Source organism: Pocillopora damicornis, chromosome 3 (genome assembly GCF_964200805.1).
Source record: "Pocillopora damicornis chromosome 3, jaPocDami1.2, whole genome shotgun sequence".
Classification (NCBI taxonomy): Eukaryota; Metazoa; Cnidaria; class Anthozoa; order Scleractinia; family Pocilloporidae; genus Pocillopora; species Pocillopora damicornis.
In genome coordinates this window covers 1,464,228-1,484,108 of record NC_142672.1, presented here as the reverse complement: position 1 = coordinate 1,484,108, position 19,881 = coordinate 1,464,228, and the positions used below count along the sequence as shown (strand labels likewise).

Genomic DNA, 19,881 nt, shown 5'->3' with positions numbered 1-19,881 from the left:
TATTTTGCGCCTTTTTTCTTTTCAAAAGATGTTATTTCCGGAAACCCTCAGCAAGGTTAACTCAATGAAGAATCAATAGCCAAGAGAAGTTTGAAGATGAAGGGTTGAAAGGCCGCGACAAAATTTGTCCCTTACTTTAAGCCTACCGGTGTTCGGGAAACAAAGGGATGCAAAACGGCAAATAACCTGTCGGGGAAAAAGCAGGAACCGATCTTTGTTATTTGTCAACCTTGTCTCGTCAATTTGTCCTGTTTCGTAATTACTTTCATTTTTTTATTAATCATCACTTTCTCCGATATGCACCCTTCGAAACCAAAACTCACTGAAAATAAATTTTTGTTTTAAGAAAGTAAGCTGAAATTGTGATATCAGGAGGACAATTTTTTTTATATTTTACCGAAAATGAAAATAAAAATTTAGAAGTTGATACCCGCTGACGTTTGTTAAATTCTGAAATTTCATCAAGCGAAGTGACTCATGGGTTTTATTTGCTATATTTGTCAAAGAGAACTCGAACACAATAATATGACCTGAGCCGGCTAAGGAAATCATGTTTCTTACGTTTACCACTAAGACATTCTAATGATATTACTGCTGTATTTCAATGTTTTGACTGTGTTTTGAAGTAACTATGTACCGAAACTCCATTCAGATAAAGAGTTATGGTAACCGAAACCGCAGGAATAACAAATTTCGTTCTTTTTATGTTTTTTTTTTTAGACAAATACTGCCGTCGACATTTAGCACTCCCTTGTACCCATCATCCTGTATGCTCTCTTGAGAATCGATACTCAAATGATATTGATTTGAAGATTTAAGGAGATGCTGACATGGAATTGATAAGCTGCCTTCAATGATTAAATTGAAAAATTATTCTTGAATAGCTGACTTTACTTTAGCGCGGAAGTATTTGGGAAGGTGTTCATGCATCAAAAGAAGGTATGAGAAGGAAACGATTGAGTAACACTTCAGCGAAGAAAAACGTGATGATACGGCGCACTGAGCCACTGTTTGTATTCCCCTTTCCGTCTTTACAGAAATATTAGAAAGGAAAAAAAAGGTGTACAAAAAGTCAAATAGCAGTGAAACTTCCAGCCACAAAATATTTTTATACAAGCTTTTGGAAATTTATTTCTCAAATAAATTGTAACTCGTTAACTTACGGCTGGGAATCTATCTGAGATAGAGGCAGAAGGCAAAAATTCCTGAATTCGCAAGCGGGACTTGAGCGCAATGTTTAACGAGTGCGTTTGTAAATTCAAAAAGGTATCAGACGAAACCCCGGAAAAAAAAACGGGGAAGGTATTGGCAAGGAAGGCAACATCAGCGAAACGGTGATACGGCAACATCACCATAATTAAAGAATTTTTCCTTGCTTTTCCTTTGAAAATACTTATTTCTGCCCAGCCACGTTGAGATGTGAGAACACTTGAGGTTTCCTCTGTATACTTCACTGGCGAATTTCATTGGTAGGTGATATTCAACGGCGGGAAGATAACTAAAAGGATCGGAAATGAAAGTTCTCAGTTGAGTGGGGTAACTCTACCAAAAGTGGATATGCAGCAAAAGTGGATATGCTATTTAAAGCTTAAAGATTTTTCCCATAGTAAATAAAGCTCAAAAAGTAAGGGCCAGATCACGTCTTAAAGCAGTTTGCGGCAAGGAAATTTAATGTAAATTAAAGCGAGAGACGGCAAAGTACCGTCCCTGTTTTCAAATGATTGTAAATTTTAGAATAGATTTTTAACTCTCGGAGCATCCCTGTTTTAATTTTGTATTTGGAATGTTCTTTTAGTGTCCACAACTAGCTAATATATGGCTAATTACTCTGACGCTTAAAGAAAGTTCATTATTATTATTATTATTATTATTATTATTAAGTATAACATGAAAGTAGAATTAAGAACTGAAAAGAACTAAGAGGATTATTGTCCATGTTCTGCCGACTCTGTATTGATACTGTGACAGGCCATTTCATCCTGCACAGTTCTCAAAGTTAAAGTAAATTAAGAAAAGACATAAAAGTGAGCATTCATGCAAGTGTTTTTGACAGTCTGTATGCAATTTACAAAAATTTTCATAATGTGAATATGTACACTTGCAATTATTTATCTCGTTTTCTTTTTACACTCCAAATTATTCGACAGGTGACAATGCTTGGAAAATATTTATGTATTTAATGAAAAATGCAAATAATCTGGACAATCAGAATAAAGCTATGAACCTAATTGGAGCTATACCTCAGAGTGCAAAGAGCGCTAAATTTAGCATAATTGGAATTGTAACCTTACAGAAAAATGAAATATTCAGTTATATTTAATAAGATTTTTAATGCCTCTCAACGAATATGACAAACGATAATGTATATCACGAATATATGATAGTGGTCCAGAATGGCGAGAAAACGTGATTTTGTGATCTTTGAAGATTACCGTGAGCATGGTGAGTGAGTTCAGTAATAAGGGAAAACACGACCTAAACTCATTACAGGAAAAAATGTAGCTATTTGCTTATAGTGAAAACAATACTTTTTGCCTTAAAATTTGGCCTAGACATGAAAAAAAAAAAAAAAAAAAAAAAAAAAAAAAAAAAAAAAAACGCACAGCTTTGACGGAGCTTTGTTTTCCGAACTCCCCCTCTGAGTAATCATGCCAAATGTAGGCTCACGATTTTCCAACCTGTTAAGATTCTGTGATAATCCTTCCTAAACGTTTTCCTTTCTTCTTCATTACTAATTGGTTAAATAATGGAAGCAGCCGATGTGTCTGTATTGAATGGTTAATTTTGAGTACTATGGAAAATTGCCAATATCTTTGAGGCATGGGAACCCCATTAAGTACTTCAAAGTAAGATATTACTGACTGTTCAGTAACATAGTGATGAACTCCGGTACTCCGATATCGTTACTTTTTTAATTTTACGTTTCACCGACTCACGCAACAGGCTATTTTCACGCTACAGACAACTGACATCTTGACATGAAAGCGCATATATAAACTTCAAGGCCAATAGTTGTGTAAAGGGCGGATAACGCCGCTATCCTAGATAAATAGCTATCTCCTGGGCGGATAAGCGATTACAAAACTACAGTAGTGCACCATCTAAGAGTCAGAGACTTATGATCTCAGTTCCCTTTGAACAACCGGAACCTGATAAAAAAAAAAGGACAAAAAAAGTAAGAACCACATAGCCGTAACCAAAAGGGAATTGTCACACTCTTGAAGAAACGAGTCATTCATAATATAAATAGACGCACACCTTTCTCTTGTGCATATCACTTTTCTTAAATGAAGCTTATTGCTATGACTTAACGATTAAGTCCTATTGTGATAATTATCAAACCGCACTAATAAGAGAAAGTGGAACTGACACGTGGAATGTTTGCCTCCGGATACCGTGTGTCTCGGGTATACTTCTACAAAAAGATAAGCTCCGATGAAAGCCTCATACTTGTTTTTCTATTAATATTACTTTGAAAATATAAGAACAACAACCAGCCATGGGTAACACGAGTTGACAGCAATTGTTCAGAAAAAAAAAAAAAAAAAAACGCTCAGAAATAATGATAAACCAATCAAACTAAATGGTATCATGTATTAAAATAATTCTATCATTTTCAAACTACATACTAATTAAAAATATTTAGAGATAGTCTTTGTAAAACTGACGAGTTTCGGGAAATAGGAAGGGTTGCTAAGAAACGAGAATATGAAATGTTTTCTTGTCAGAAAAGGTGTCTCTGTGGGGATGGGATAAGTATTGTACATTGATCGACCGTACCACTTGCGGTAGAGAGAAAATTAACTTTGTACCCAAGTTTCTTCCGCGGCCGTGTCTAGTTTGCTTGTTCAAAGCATAGCCAGAAAGAAGCGAACTTGGAAATTCAGGTACAAAACGCTCGTTTCCAGCGAAATGCGCGGGGAGTTTTGGTATTGAGACATGTCCCAGAGTGCAATGATCTTAGATCGTAAAACATGGCTGAGAAAAATGCCGATCGGAAGGATTTTCGGTGCGCAAACCACCTCCGCGTGGACAACGGTTGAAATCGGAGTGTGCAGCCTGACTTCGTCTTTTGACAGGAATAACAGTGATGGTAAAGCAAGCTTAAAACGGCAAAAATCGCTGGAATCTACAACGGACACACAGGATACGAGTAAGTTTTATTGGTTTTACGTGTAAAATATTCATATTTCGAAATATTTATCGTTGTCAATCGACCATATTTCGTTCCCCATACTATTCCTTATAACGTGTTCAAATTTTCAACGGTTCCTCTCGTAACTTAACACCGAGTCACACAATGCGTGACGCGTTCATGAATTAATCGTTGGCTTTTTCTCGAGACGTGAGCTTGGGCCGCCTGTGCTGTCAGGGGATGTTCTTTGATATTACTAGCTCAAGGGAAAAAGAGCTAGCTTCATGTCAGATTCCTTTATTCCCAAATTGGCAACCAGAAGATGGACTGTAACAGGAATAATAATAATAATAATAATAATAATAATAATAATAATAATATCTTGATTATCTTGATGTAGGTGCAAATACCGAGGAGTTCGGATGTGCTGTGGTAAGACGGTCGGAAGAAATGAAAGATCTTAAGGATTAAATTACCAGAGGTAAAACGCACGACAGAGTCTGTGGATTAACAGTCCCGTTTAATTGCAAAATTGAACTTTCCCAATAATATAATTTGCAATAAGTAGTGGAAAATAATGGCCAGAGAGATCGCAAGAATTTTGGAAATATTTTTCCAGATTGCGTTTTATAAAATGGTGCAGTATTGAGCTACTGCCAAAGAGGTATGGCTCTATAAATCACCGAGAGATCAGAACTGATACGATAAAAAGTACTTTTTGATGTTCAGCTGTGCTCAACCCTTATAGAACCAGCGACTTTGCTATGATATGTTAATCAAATTAAAAGAAAATAATCATTCAGAAACCAATTGATTTTTCTCATCCGCCAATGAAGAGGCATATATGAAAATTTACTTTTTGTTTGATTCTTGTTGTATTGACGCGTATTATCTTTGATGTTGAGTAAGTAACTCAAATAGTTTTAAAACCAAACTAGGGCAGGTAGATATTTCACTCTTTTCGAGGTCGGAAGTGATGAAATGCGAACGGTTTAATTTTAAAAAAAATTTCAGGACAAGGCCTGCAAATAACCAGTCTCAATGAAATTTTGATCTTTGGAAATCATATAGCACTGACTTAGCCGTCGGCTAACAATTTCGTTTTTTTGAGCCAAAACCTGACTTTTAAAGAAAGCAGTTTAACTAGATCTACCAAACTTCTTTGAGAGGAAACGAATAATTTTATACCTGTTCGTCAGCTAGTTTTGAGATACGAATTTTGAAGCCCTTGTGACACTGTTTCATTAAAAAAGATTAAGTATCTTGAGGCTTCGTTATTCTGTACTTTGGGCGTGGTCGAAATAGTCTCTCACTCAGCTCCCTTCTTCTCGCAGCCCATGGCTTTTTCCGTTTTTGTTTTTGACTTGTTTTGTAACTTTTTCTGTATTATGGATTGTGTACTGAAACTTTAAAAGAACGTACGAGAAACCAATTGGATAAGTTACAACACGGATGGAGCATAAACTTCAAACCGAAAGAATTAGACTTTTTACTCCTCTAGATTGATTGATTTTTATATCATTGATGGAAAAAAAAAATCTCTGAGCCAACTTACAGTTCTCTGTTTATTAAAATTGAATCACGTACATAGAACTTAATCAGCACGCCTACATCAATTTCGTTTTTATTCTAGAATGATAGTCAGTTATATTGGCTCGCGATAATTGGCGGCATATTTTTAATGCTGTTTATTCGTTTATTAGATAACCCAAATAGTTATCAAACCAAGCTAAGAGTAATATTAGCTCATAATAGCTCATAATCTCCGAGAACTCGGTGTAACTGGGAGGTCAGAAATGCATGAAATGCAAACAGGCTGAATTTCGTTTGAGAAAAACACGAAAACAATTTAAAGAATCAATAAAACTATTGAACGCTTGATATTTGGAAATTAAAGCATTGATTCAACTGTCAGCTGTCAATTTGGCAAGATAAGAGGTAGTCCTGTCTTTTATGAATGCATATCAAACTTATCCCATAGAAAACTGAACATTTGCTTAAAATTGGTCCCAAGCCACCGTATTACTCACCTGACATGCGCAGAGCAATTAAATATGCAAAGAGCGCCAATGTTAAAAATGGCGGCCAACAGAGTGAAGCGGGAGCATGAGACTCCGAAGAGATTTATTGACGAATTCGTAGAAGCTAAGACCAAGCAATGCAAGAAAATAAAAACTACGGATAAGAATATTTATCCTGTAGAGATAATATAGGTCGACAAAGCGAGAAAACATGGCAAAATTCATTTCAAAGGGTACTGCGAGAAATTTGACGAATGGAGGCCTTGCGATGAACATAATTTGCCCGTAATGCGATTGGAACCGATGTCAAAACCAATCGATGATTCCTTCAGCGATCGCCAGCAAACTTTTTATGAACGCGTTTACAGGGAGATCAACCGAAAGTTGTGCTCCGGGCGCAGAGAGGATCCAGAAGTTCGTATTGAAATTCAAGTCGATGACGATGTTTTCTATAAAAGTCTTGGGGAGGATTTCATCCAAAAAATATCAGAGGAATAAACTAATATATGAAATTCTTTCAAATGAAACTCTGGATTGTTATATCGGCACAAAGTGGAATGAGCGGATCATGAATGAAAACGGCGATTTTGCTTATGTTGTACCAGGGACTGTGAGATTTTGGTTGACAAAAAGAAACCCCATAGTGGAATTTGAATTAATTGGCGATAAATACGTGAGATCTGAAATCGAAGACGGGCATCGAGTCGTTTTTACATGTGTCCGTGGAGATGGCAACAGATGTGGATACAAATGTTTATTGATTTTGATAGTTGATGTCAAAGAATTATTTTACTTGCATGTGAATTACCTTCATAAAATGTAAACATGTGGTTATAAATGACCCATATATTTCAGTCTGTGATTCTGTTGTAATCAATGCAGTAACATTTTTGAAAAAGACTCCTTGAATACTGTATACAAGAAACATTTCACAGGCATAGCAAATTATTCTACACAACGTCTACTAACAGTTTTTGGGTAATATACTCCTTTAATACATTGATATATTATATCATTACTGATTGATTAAATCACATCTTGGCTTCCATTTACCATCTATTTTAACAAGATGTGCACAGAAAGTGGGAGCATCGCATTTGCTGTATTTTGCAGTACATGTTTTGATGGTATGGCCAGAAGTTGAACAGTTTCCACAGTTGTAGCTTTCCTTCACCCTTTCCAAACCAGCAGCTTCCAAAAGCTGTATTCTGTGTTTTTTCAAGAAAAGTTGCTTTAGAGCAGAAACCCCTCTATGATTAGATGATCGAAAGTAGTCCTTTGATACAGTGTTGTTGTACTTCTCCATACCTTGCTGAGTGTAATAAGCTAAATTTTGGTATAGCTTTAAAAATTCAGGTACATGAACATACAAAGAATGCATATATGGTGTTACATCTTTTGCTTGGTAAAGGTCTAAGAATTTTTGAAACCATTTTTTGATTTTGTCCTTGAGGCTAGAGATAGCATCATCTGTAGTGTAATTAAGTTTAAGATCACCCATAATATCTATGAAATTACCCCAAAGGGCTTGCAGCTTGTCCACATTATGAAACTCTGGTAATAGTAAGTGAAAATTAATATGTTGGAAAAGCAAGAGTTTTTCAGGTCTAGTAAGGTCTCTGTACTCCAACTTCTTGCTGTCCCTATTAATTTTCCATTCAAAATTAATTCCAAGTTCTTTTACAAATTTCTCATACCCAGCCATATGTCTATACTTATTTCGACAAAACCCATTTGAAAAAGTAGATACCTTGTCAATGGCATCTTTCCTGCGAAGTTCCCTGATCAGAAGTTCAATTAAATTATCAGATATTCTCAAAAATAAATGTAGTGTATCAATTATTACATGGTCAATAGGAATAAAATCAAATAATGGATTGGTTTTACAATTATATTGCTTAGATTTTGCATACTTACCTATTTCTTGTAAATCTCTTGCCCCAAGAGATTTGTCAGTTATAGACCACTTTTAACTGATGTCAAACCTTTCATTTCCTGGGCACTTACACCAAATACAAGAGAAATTTTGATTAGCAGCCCCTGAACCACAAACACAGGCTAGAAACTTCCAGTCTCCTCCCAAAAAATACTCAATGCTATACTTATGACTATTTACAGTAATTTCTTTTAAATTTGACATTTCATTATTTAGATCAGCAAGGCTTTCTTTAAGATTGTCATAGTTCTCTCTTGTCTTAATTATTGCTAGAACATAGTTCCCTTTTTCATTCATTGCTGCATCCTTTTCATTCAAAATTGTGTATGTGACATTTTCAAGTTTAAGCCTTTTCCCAATGTTGGTACCATCACTGAGCTTTACTTTAATAGTAGTAACCTTGTCCAATACTCCATTTTTCTGCCGCCTTTTTATCTGTTCCTCAAGACTCTCCCTGAAAGAAATCTGTACTCCCTCTGCCTCCCCTGGTGTACTTCTCAGATTCCAATTGGCATTTAGTTTATCTAGGTGTTTGCATATTTTATATTTTGTGGGCATGTCTTTACACTTCATGGCCAACTCATGCCAAGCTTCATTAGATATATTCAATTTTTCCTTCAAGTAAACCCACATATTGATGTCATCAATATCATTGTCAGTCAGTTCTCTTGGCTCTGTTTCCAATAGTTGTAACTCTCCCTCTTCTACCAATGAAATAGTTTCATATTGTTGAGTGTCATTATTAAATACCTCAACCTTGGTGGCAATAAAATTGTAGAGGCCTAAAAATGACAGTGCTGAGTGGCAGTCTTCTTTAAATCCTCGCCTTAATCTTGCCTGATGTTGTTTGGTATAATCAGTGAAACGTTTGCTTTTGTTTGGACCTCTTTGTCCCTTTTTTTGCATTCTTGCTGCTTTTTTCGCAAATCTTTTGAATTTTTGTTTGTATTGTTCTTTTCTGTTTTCCGAATCCCTAATAACATCTTCAAACTCCTGCTCAATTTTTAATCTCTTTGCCTGCTCTGCGACTAAATCCAGTTCAGCTTTCCTTTTCTGCCCACGAAGCTGTTGGTTTTCCTCAATCAATGAGTTGTTTTCAAGCTCATGATAGAAAATTTTGAAGGAGTGGTTTTTTGCCTTCCACGCATCAATAAGCTTCTTTATACTTTCCCCCCACTTTTTGACGCTTTCTTGAACGCTGAATGGAGGAGAGAAATATTTTTCCTGAAGACGTTGAGAATTCTGGAATTTATAACAACTCCGCGAATCTCAGATTCCCTCAATATTTTTTCCACGATTCCCACAATCACAGAATCAGCACTTTCGTCGTTCGGCTCTTGATCAGACTTCTTCGACAGGGAATATATGAGATAGCTGATTAAAAAAAAATCAATTCGGTGAAAAAAAATTGAAAAAAATTAAAAAGAAAAAAGAAACAGGTTGGAATACACTTCGATAAACGCAATTTTTACTTACTTGTTTATTTCGTAAGTAAACCAAGGCAGTTTTTCCCCTTTTGGGCCATTTGTTTCTTCGCCGAAATCGTTTTGTGCATCTACCGCCACCGCGAGAAGAGCCAGCGAAGAAAAAATCACCAGTGCGTAAACTTCGAGTCCCATTTCCCGAACCCAAACAATATCCAAACCTCATGTATTATACATCAAATTGCGCCAAATTTATTGTTTTTTTCGTATTTCGCGGTAATGACCAGTTTTAGGCATGCGCTTTAGAGTTATAGTCCCAGACTCCATGGCCACTGCTTGCATGTGGCGTGAACCCCTCTTCGACATATCTGAATCGCTAACCATAAGTCTCAAAAACCCGAACGAAATATTTTAATGATTTCCTTCAAATACAGTGGTATAGAAAGCTTATGTACGTTAGTTTTAGAAACTGAAGGTAAGAAAGATAGCAATTCAAATGAAATACACGAAAAAGAGGAAAATGTTCGAAAAGTAGCGTGTTTTTGACTGACCTCAGACTGCGTGACATGTCACGAAAATCTACAGAGGCAGATGTTAAACGTAAGTTTGATATGTGTACTTCAGGTATGAGTAAGACAAACCAGTACATGTATTGAGTCACAGAAGAAGAGGTTTAGCTTTACCAATCCCCGAAGAAAGCTAACTCCTATAGCTAAGTGCCTTAAGAGTTTTAAGTGTCTGATTCAAAAACGGTTTGATATTACAAGCCAGGTTACCTGGCCACAACCCCCCAGGACGTCTTACACCTCCCTCTTCCTTCTCGGTCTTCCAACTCTTGCTTGTTCACTTGGACGACACAGCTCTCACTCATGATTAGAAAAGTTTCTAATCTCGTTAGGTTTTACAGCAATTTACCTTAAGCTAATATTTTCTCCTCAACTACTGAAACTTAACGTGTCAGAAGCCAAGAAGATGATTCACCACACAGATGGCCCGTTAGCACTGAAGTACTTGAACAAAATAAAACCGATAGGAATTGCCCGACAGTTTTCTGTCTGTTTATAGACTAGAAATATTTCACCTGAATTTCTATTCGTTGTTGTTTTAAAATTGAAAGACATTCGTACGTCTGCAACAGTCTTATTCCGAGATTGATATCCAGAGTAAGTCGTATTGGCTCGTCCCGATTTCCCGCCATTTTTGTGGTGTAGCCGGTAGATAACCCAAATAGCTATAAAACCAGTCTAGAGCTAATGCAGTCTATATCACTGATAAGTCGGAACTACCGTTCCAAAGACGTCGGAAATACTAAAATGCGAGAAGTTGAATGTTTTCTGGAAAATAAGCCGACAGTTGCAAAGTTTGTAAATAAACAGTGCTATAAAACCATTGGACTGTGGCCATTTTGAATGTAATTTTTCAAAACCAGGAACTCAAACCGAACTTGGAAAATGACTGATGGGTTTGGAATAAGTATAAGACGAGTTAGTATTGGGCAACCGGGCCATAGAGGTGTCTCTTACATAAAATTCTTCGATCCTTCACCTCACAATAACAAATGAATTATGAATAATCAATGAATAACTTTTGATACCATTTAATTAACTACTTTTTAAAAGCGGATTGGTTTTTTTTTTCGACGAGGGAGCCAAAAATTATTCCGTGCAGGATACAGATATCCATCCCTAAAAACTGAAGAACAGTGCAGTATAACAACGTCAGTCGCGCAATCCTGTTGGCCAGAATAATTAGGTGTTAAAAATTAGCGAAAGATGGGAAATGTCGAAGAAAAAACGCCGAGTAACAAACCGTGAGAGTAATCGAATGTGAAGTGCGATCGATTTTAAAAGTCCGTAAAATTTTCAAATGTGACTCAATCAATTACCTCTCGAGGAAATTTTAAAAGGAAAGAATTCGAGTGCTTTTGAGATTGGATATTGCCACTACGCCGTTTTGATCGGATTTCCGTTTTTTATGAGCTGCTAGATTGAGAAAGTTTGTCTGCAACGCAGATCACAAATTGAAGAAAAAAATTAATGAATCGCCAAACGTTTCCCAGAATTTTGCCATCAAAGAATTGTTACCGAAAATTGCATTTGATTCTGTTCTTTGAAACCGAACGGACTCTGGGCACGCTAAACGTATTTTAGCAATGCAATATAGTTTTATCTCTAGAAACCACTACTGACAGTCGATAATCAGCTTATTACAAAGGTAAATAAGACGTTATAATCTTCATTAGATTGTGAAGAGTAATAATTCCAGATCTTACACCTACCAGTACAAAAGGAAAAGAAATAATACTATTTACTTAGTCAAACAGCAAAGGTAAATGTTCAAACGTACGGATTGTTAATCAGTTGGAAATCGGATCAATTAAGGATGAAGTCCGTGCCCTCTTCACTTGAAAGCAAAACAACTTCGTGATCCATCAGAGGCTGACACCAATCAAATCAATTGAAATAAATAAAGGGGTAAGTTTCTAAAGAAACTGTGGTGCTGCGTCGGTGGGAGAGTATAGCAAGTAAATTAGTGTTAACAACTGGGTTGAAAACGTAAATTAGCCACCGTAAAGAGTAAAAAAGCTGACGTTTCGAGCATTAGCCGTTCGGCGATTGACTTTTTTACTCTTTACGGTGGCTAATTTACGTTTTCAACCCAGTTGTTAACACTAAATTACCTGCAATTAAAATAAAAGAAATTAATCTTTTGCCATCATGAAGAGGAGGATAGTGGCAACTTTTACATCCAATTAGATGTTTTGCATTAACTACTAGGGTTGCGAAAGTAGGCGTAAATAGTTACACACAAAGGCTTGCACTCGACCTTGATATTGCTTTCTTCGCAAACAATGCCCTCTCCCTAAGTCATAATTAAGTTTTCATCACAAAGAAGGAAAATTCGCCGACGCGAGCACTTGCGTGCTTCTGTCCCGTGCTGTTTACAAACACGATCTGCGAAAGTCTGGCGCCAAGGAAGCCTAGTTGGAGATAGAACGAAACCAATATCTTTTTCACACTTTAATTCCGTAAAAGTCATCGTTCGTTATTTAAATTCTGTACAAACGTAGACAAAAAGCATTTAACTGTAAATGATGTTTATTTGCTCTTGAATATTAAGATTTCGCTTTACAGACTCATTAGCACGTATGCTTCTTGAATGCCGAAATCCCAATATTACAAAATTGGAGGAATTGTTATCGATCCCTATATCTTCTCCTCCTTGTGGGTTGTTGGCGTGGCAAATACCGACGGATCCATCGCTTTTACTCAGATCTTTTTCGAGTTAATAACGGACGAGAAATTTACCGCATTTCATTCAATATAGGGATGTTATTGCTTCTTTGCACTGATCTCTCTCTTGTGACTCTCTTTTCCCACACGCATAAATGTGTGCTAGAGCAATGTTCATTTAGGGTGAAACTGAAAAAAACCGTGAAAGCTTTTTACGTCTACAAGTTGTTTAAATGTTGCTCTCTGAGCCGTTAACTTTACTGATACACTCAGTCGCTCGTGGTGAAACGCTCACATCTTCCATCTTGGCGAGTCTTGACAAGGTTCCCTTTTTTCTTTCAATGAATTTGTAAATTAATGGCTGTGCAAGTATCGACGGTATTTGAGTCATGTACCCATGTTATTTTTAACTAATACAGCAAAGCGAATAGTTATTAGGCTGTATCAGCGTTTTTTTCTTTGACCAGCATAGTCGTAGCCAGTTTGTCCAATCACGTCCTTGCACTCGAACTTCTTGAACCTCTTTTTCGACGTTCTCGTCTTCCTTCTTCCGTTATGGACATACCACGATTCAGGGCTCGCTCTTCGTGAATGGAGGCTAAATCTTTCTCTAATTTCCTTATACTTTCAAAATGCGTTTCAAATAGTTCGTTCTCTTTGATGGCTTCCAGGCTCGGAACAAATCTAAACTTTGGATACTTTCTCCTCTTTTTCTTTCGATGACGGTTTATCTTCGGGCTTTGCATCATACTCTGGTGAATGGCTGCCAAATCTTCGTTGAATTCGCACGCAGATTTTTGACCATATTTGAAGTCAAAATCAAAACCTTTCTCGACACCGAGTTCTTTCATGGTGAGAGGCATTTCATCGTACTGATGAAGCATCCTAGTGTCATCATGAAATATATTCCCTCTTTGACGCATTATGTTTTCGTTGACGGAATGCTTCGAGACAAGCTCTGTGTAGTTCAACTCTTCTAAAACAACTGATTCAAACTTACGGTTCCGTTGCATTTATGCCCAGCGACGCAGAACCTCTATCACGTCGCATTATTTAAAAAGATTACAGCAACGCCCTGGCACTCGAAAAGCGAAACTACAATATCGGCCGACATCCCACATGCCATAATTGGGCCTCACGTGAATCATCAGGACAAAAATAGTGAATGAAAATACTTAGTTCTGTAGTTTTAGTTTTAAAGCGGAAATCTAACAATTCAGATAAAACTTCACAGAGGGGGTCGATGTAAAAATGTAAAAATCAGCCAAAAAAAGATGTTCTCAAAAGGCCAAGAATTTCTAGAAAGTGACTTACATACGTAAAGAACTTCCGTTGGAGGGGGCCATGAATTATATTGGTGAGCGAAGCAACTTCCAGTAGCTTGTAATTATTCACGTTTTGCAAATTTTTTTCTATTGTATGCTGAAAGGACCAACCGAAAATGTCTTGACTTACCTCAACCTTGTGGCTGATTAACAATTACTTATATGTTATAAGCAATAATAACCTTGCAGAGTTGGGATTTACTGTCTTTATTAAAAATCTATAACGTTAGCAACACTATCAATTGCTACAAAATTAAGGAAAGAGTCCGCACAAAACCATAACAACGTCAGAACAACAAGTCGCTATTGTTCACCGTTGCGGAAACAATTACGGAGTGTTTGTCTATCCGCTTTGTTTGTTGAATATTTGACAACTGGCCTCATTAGGACATGAAGGCGTTTGATAAATCACTCCTCAAAATTTGTTATTTTTTTTGTATGTGACTACCTCTTTGTAAACATTCGATCTTCCTTATAGAATGGACGGAGGAGAGCTTGATTTTGAATGTCAAACTTGGCGGTAAAAGGGTGAAACGGTCGTGAAACGGACACTCAGGAATTGTGAAGTATGACCACGAAAGTGCTGAAGAATGGTCAACCGCAGTAGAATTTGACGTTTAACAGGGAGATTCAACTCAACCAACTGGATCCCCCACTAAGTTCTCACGTTGTTCTAAAGGACGTGGCGAAACTTTTGAATTTGTACGTGTGCGGATGTTTTTCGTCGTTTATGGGAATAAATAAACGCCTCGCTGGTTGTTTAGAATACGGGGCTTTTCGATTCAGTTCCGTAAAACCGAAACCTTAGTAATAAAGGAGGTCAAGCATAAGAAAGAAAAAATGACGAGGAACTAGTAAGAACCCGATGTTAAACTAATGAATTTGGTTCTAACAACCGTATATAGGTTGATGAAATAAATTGGCCACCGTAAAGAGTTTCTAAAAGCTGACGTTTCTAGGGTTAGCCCGGCTTTCGTCATTCACTCTGACGAAGGGCTAACGTTCGGAACGTTAGCTTTAGAAACTCTCTTCAGTGGTCAATTCACGATATCAATTGATATCATCGAATTATCTTGTAACACCCTCTGCTAACGCAGCACCACAGTCCCCCGTCAAAACAAATGAACTGCTGAAGCACTGGAAAACGTGTGTGACCGAGTCGGGATCGCTTTTCAAAGTGGTTTGGTGTTTTGATTGGTTGGAAGATTGGCGCGAATTTTCTAAACCAATTGCGGATCGGATTGAAACAAAACCAATGCAATCCCGAATTGCGTCCGATACTTACTTGAAAAAAAAAAAACGGTTTTATTCTAGGTTTATGGAAAATAGGAGTTACTCATAGATAACATGAAACATATTGTTCTAGGAATTAAACGACAGAGGTCTCTTGTTACGACTTGATTCTTTTTTACCTTCGATTATTTGCGATTATGATCACAATTCTAAGGTCTTTGGGGCAAATATAGATATAGTTTTATTTCATTTGTTTCAATTCTATTCTGGAAATTATGACACATTAAAAAAAAAAAACCTCAAACCCTTAGAAACATAAAAAACCCTGCCACGCCGCATCCACAAATACTCTTGACTTACACTTTAGGTTTGGTTTCCGGTGATAGCCACTATTATACTATAAACTAGACACACAACAAATGCGGAATATCGGTGCATTTTAGTTACCAAGGCGACTCTCTCCTTGCTTTTCAAGCCGAAATATCTGAGATTCAATACACAGGTTTCCAAAAAACAAAAAATTTCACTCCTTACCTGTACAGAAATAGTTCCACAAATATCAGTGCGGAAAGGAATTACCCCAACACTTACCGTATCTATGGAGACTAGTAAGCTGAAACTCTTCAGATAAAGATCAAGGGAAAAACACCCCTCTTTTTCTGAACCAAGCCGACATGGCCGGTGAGCGGATAATGCGAAGAGATTGAGTCTGGTCCCTAATTTAAGCGATTATTCTCAGGTAATTCTTCATAAAGTGTTTTTAGCAAACTCCCTCAAAAAGTTCAAAATTTGACTCTTGCAAATTTGTTAATAGTTTCTTCTCATTCTCCATGAATAAAGTGTGTAAAAAACACAAACCTATATGCCTGGAAACTTCTTATTATATGTAACGAGGGATACTACACAAAATGATGACTGTCTGATGTAGTTTTTGTAATTTAACTTGATTACACGAGACACTGATTTCAACTCTGTCCAGAGTTGTCCTATTTACCAGCATGGCAAGTGGTAGTTTCAATATCTGTGATCAATTTTATGAAAAATATCATTATTTTGATCTGTAAAGCTTTGACCAAAGCGTGCAGTAATATTATTGATCAGATAAATCTATTTTAAGATGGAAATATTTGCTCTTGCGTTCTCACTAACAGGTTTTGAACTAATTAGGCATACAGTGGTACGTTTCGTCAGCTGATGATGTTTTTTAACTGCGGGGTAAATTATCACAGATAGTGTCCATAAATAACAAGCAGGCTACTTTTATTTGTAATTGATGTCTTGGAAATGTCTTTTATGGTGAGCGGTGAAATAATTTTTCCTTATGTCTTATTAGGCTTTCTTCAACTGTTTTGCTTCAATTTTCTTTTTCGCGTAAAGAACACACGAATTATTAGGAAGGCGACAAATCGTGTCTAAAAGTAGTGCGACTTTTTGTTTGAAAAGAACAAATAACTTGCACGTGCCATTGATTTTTAAAATGTCGCAAACATTTTTATACTCAAGGAAACCTATATGCTTAAAATTAATACAATTTGACTCTAACAATGATTTGGTGTGCTCCGTAAGTAATAACGAAATAAACATTTCAGGGGTGGCTTCACCAAGTTTCAGAAATCGTATCGTGACGATAAAGCTTAAATAAATGAAAAAAAAAGCAGTAATCCTCAGCACAAGAGTAACTCCTACACCAGCAAGTAATAATTTAATAATCGTAAAATTCGAGTATTTATGACTAAGTCGGCATCGAAATAACAGTTCTTGAATGTCCAATACTGATATTGGTAACTTTCAGGAGTTTTCCGGGATTTGAAACAATTTTAAACAAATTTCAAAATTAAGAATATACTGAATTTCCATTCGAAGTCTTGTTATAACTCTTCAATAACGCACTTATTTGTGTGCCATACATGTTAACAAGGGCTGGGCTGGTAAAGTAGAACCGAATGAATAAAGGGGGTAAGTTTCTAAAGAAGCAGTGGTGCTGCGTCGGTGGGAGAATATAACAGGGTAATTAACTATTATCAACAGAGTTGGTAATGGGGATTGGCCATCGTAAAGAGTTTAGAAACTGACGTTTCGAGCGTTAGCCCTAGGCCATCGTCAGAACGAAGAGTTGATACTGAATTACCCTGTAATAACCGAACAAACCTTGTCCCTTGTGTTATGTATCATTTAACAGTAAAAACCAAGAAATTCACGCCACAGTTGGAAAGGAAACTTAACCCTGACTATAGCCCAAGTGTTGTATTTCCTTGAAATGTTCCTAAGCTCATATATCTTTCAAAAGAACTATTGTGTTGGGAATAAGGCACTGAGATATCTAAGAGTTAGTCCTCTCATACTTTTTAGAGTGATGAGTGTGAATGAAATCGAAGCAGGAACGATTAAACCAATTACTTCTGTATGTTAATATCAGAAAGTTTCCGGATGTAGCAAAGCTAAAGAAGTAAAGATTGCCTTATTTCGATGACGAGATGTCTCAAACCGTCTATATATGGAAGGAAATTCGTACTTAATACTTTTTGCCGACTTTACAACAGTTTTTCTCATCCGGCATTCTCGCCGAGATCATAGGTCATTTTGAGTCCGTCATTTATCAAAACTGAAACAATTTACATAAAAGGATTGTTTGCTTTGGCGAATTTCGCTGAACTCTCTAATATATGACATAATCGAGCCTTCGCCAAAACCCTTGGCAAAACTTTGCTAAAATCGCCATGTTGCTATTGCGTGCATTACTGGACAAACAAGTGAAAATACAAGAAACAGGTCCATACGGAAGTCGAAAGCTAATATATCAGTGTAAAACTGACCAGTACAATATTGATTGCAGAGACTTCTTAACGCTTATTACAAGCACCTTGAAGAGTAACTTGGAAGACAACAAGCTAGTTTATTAACATAAATATCTACATGGCTGTGCTAACGTCTAATTCGCTAGAAAAAAGATTAGAAAAGGAAATAACTATAATCAATACCACCACTACCATAACTAGCATTAGAAAAAGTAATGAAAATAACGATGATAATATATTTGTCGTTGAGAAGATATTTGGTGGAGGTCCGAGCCTTTCTGACGAGCGCTTTAATCTAAAAGACACACCCTGAACATAGAGTAATTTTCATAAGCTCTACGCCATCTAAGAGCCATATGGAAAATGAAAATTATCAGAGAGCCGATGTACCTAGACTTTTGTTCTCTAACGGTGCATGTTGGGTCGTCCATTGTTACTGAAGAAGATAAGGAATCAGCCTGCTCCAACTATTTTTCTGACAAAGCTCCTCTCCCAAGGACCTTTGTTCCGCCCTCGTAAAACAACTTCAAAACTTCCCTGTAAACGACGAACTAGCTGGAAACAGTTGCCATCTTTCATAAATTAAATTCATACACGAGTCTTTCGACATTTCTAATCTTTGCGAAGTCTCCTTCGCGGCCGTTACGTGTCACGCAACACTTTCCCCCCAAAAAAGGGAACGTTGTTTCTTGAGAACAGTTGCAAAGGAAACTGATACTAGAGGTGTGTAGGGCGCTTTACCATACAGCATCATAACTTATTCGCGGGTCATTCTTTGCAGTTCAGCTGCTAAGGCATCCGATTGCGAAATAGAAACTGTCTGGGATTGGAATCCTCTCCGGCTACTTAGAGTTTATGTGTCTTACTGGCGTGAAAAGGTTTCTCAAGCGTACCCTGGGGTGTCAAGTTATTGCGTAACGCCTACTCGGCTAGACATCAATGGATTAGGAAATACATAAATTACTCGAAACATGATTTATCTGAAGTAATTAGGATGAAGGTAAATTATGTCATCACCACCATTGTTTTCGCAACGTTTGTGTAGTCATAGAAAAGTAGCCCGCTTTACACTGTTCGTCGACTTAACCAATGTTTTAATTGCCAATCCACCGAAAGGCAGAAAGGGAGGTAGAAATTTAGTGCTATAGGTCTTTACAAGGCTGTCGTTGTTTCTCATGCCAAAATGTATAATTCAGTGTTTTTTAAGCAGTTCTCACTCCATACGCAAATGTTCTTTAAATCTCGTTGATTTGCGCGCGCGGGAATTATTCTCGAGAAAATAAAACACGTGTGTTAATCAAAATTTTGCGCACTGGTGACCAAGACGAATGCGCGTATTGCAAAGACAGAATGTAAAGCGATTAAAATTATCTCAAACAGCATGTGTCTTTTCCAACTAAACAGTAACTTAATGACTTAACCTCGGGACCTGAGTGTGACGGGGTATATTTTTCACATGATTTTTAAGCTTTAGGGAGCAAAGCTTACTAACACGAACATCATAAACAAACATAAAGTATGTAGGATTGATTAAACGTCTTTTGAGTGCTAACTTCTCTCGGTTGTTTTTACGGTTAAACAAAAAGGAAACAAGCAGATCCAGTGGCCTTGCAAATCAAGAGGTGGAAACTTTGGAAACGTCTAGAAATTGTTGCGAAAATATTTCATGGTCCCTGCACCCATCAACAAATTGAATTAATCTCTGCCCGAAATAGAACCGCATATTTGATAGGATTTCCGTTTAGTGAATGACTTGAAGGACACTCAACAATCCACCTG

General features: G+C 36.9%; 1 protein-coding gene and 1 long non-coding RNA gene across 3 annotated transcripts; one reads left to right on the top strand and one right to left on the bottom strand.

Annotated features, from left to right (window-relative positions):
* Positions 1-97: 97 nt before the first annotated feature.
* On the top strand, positions 98-15,553 carry LOC149047766 (uncharacterized). Of its 2 annotated transcripts, XR_016185224.1 has the most exons (3): positions 98-4,153; positions 4,536-4,616; positions 14,553-15,553. It is a non-coding gene; the product is annotated as an uncharacterized LOC149047766 (long non-coding RNA). The 2 variants fall into 2 exon arrangements; XR_016185225.1 differs by lacking the exon at positions 4,536-4,616.
* On the bottom strand, positions 12,597-15,192 carry LOC113669142 (uncharacterized). The gene has a single exon (XM_027185148.2). It carries the CDS (start codon positions 13,760-13,762, stop codon positions 13,241-13,243), a length of 522 nt encoding a protein of 173 aa, XP_027040949.2. The 5' UTR covers positions 13,763-15,192; the 3' UTR covers positions 12,597-13,240.
* Positions 15,554-19,881: the final 4,328 nt, after the last annotated feature.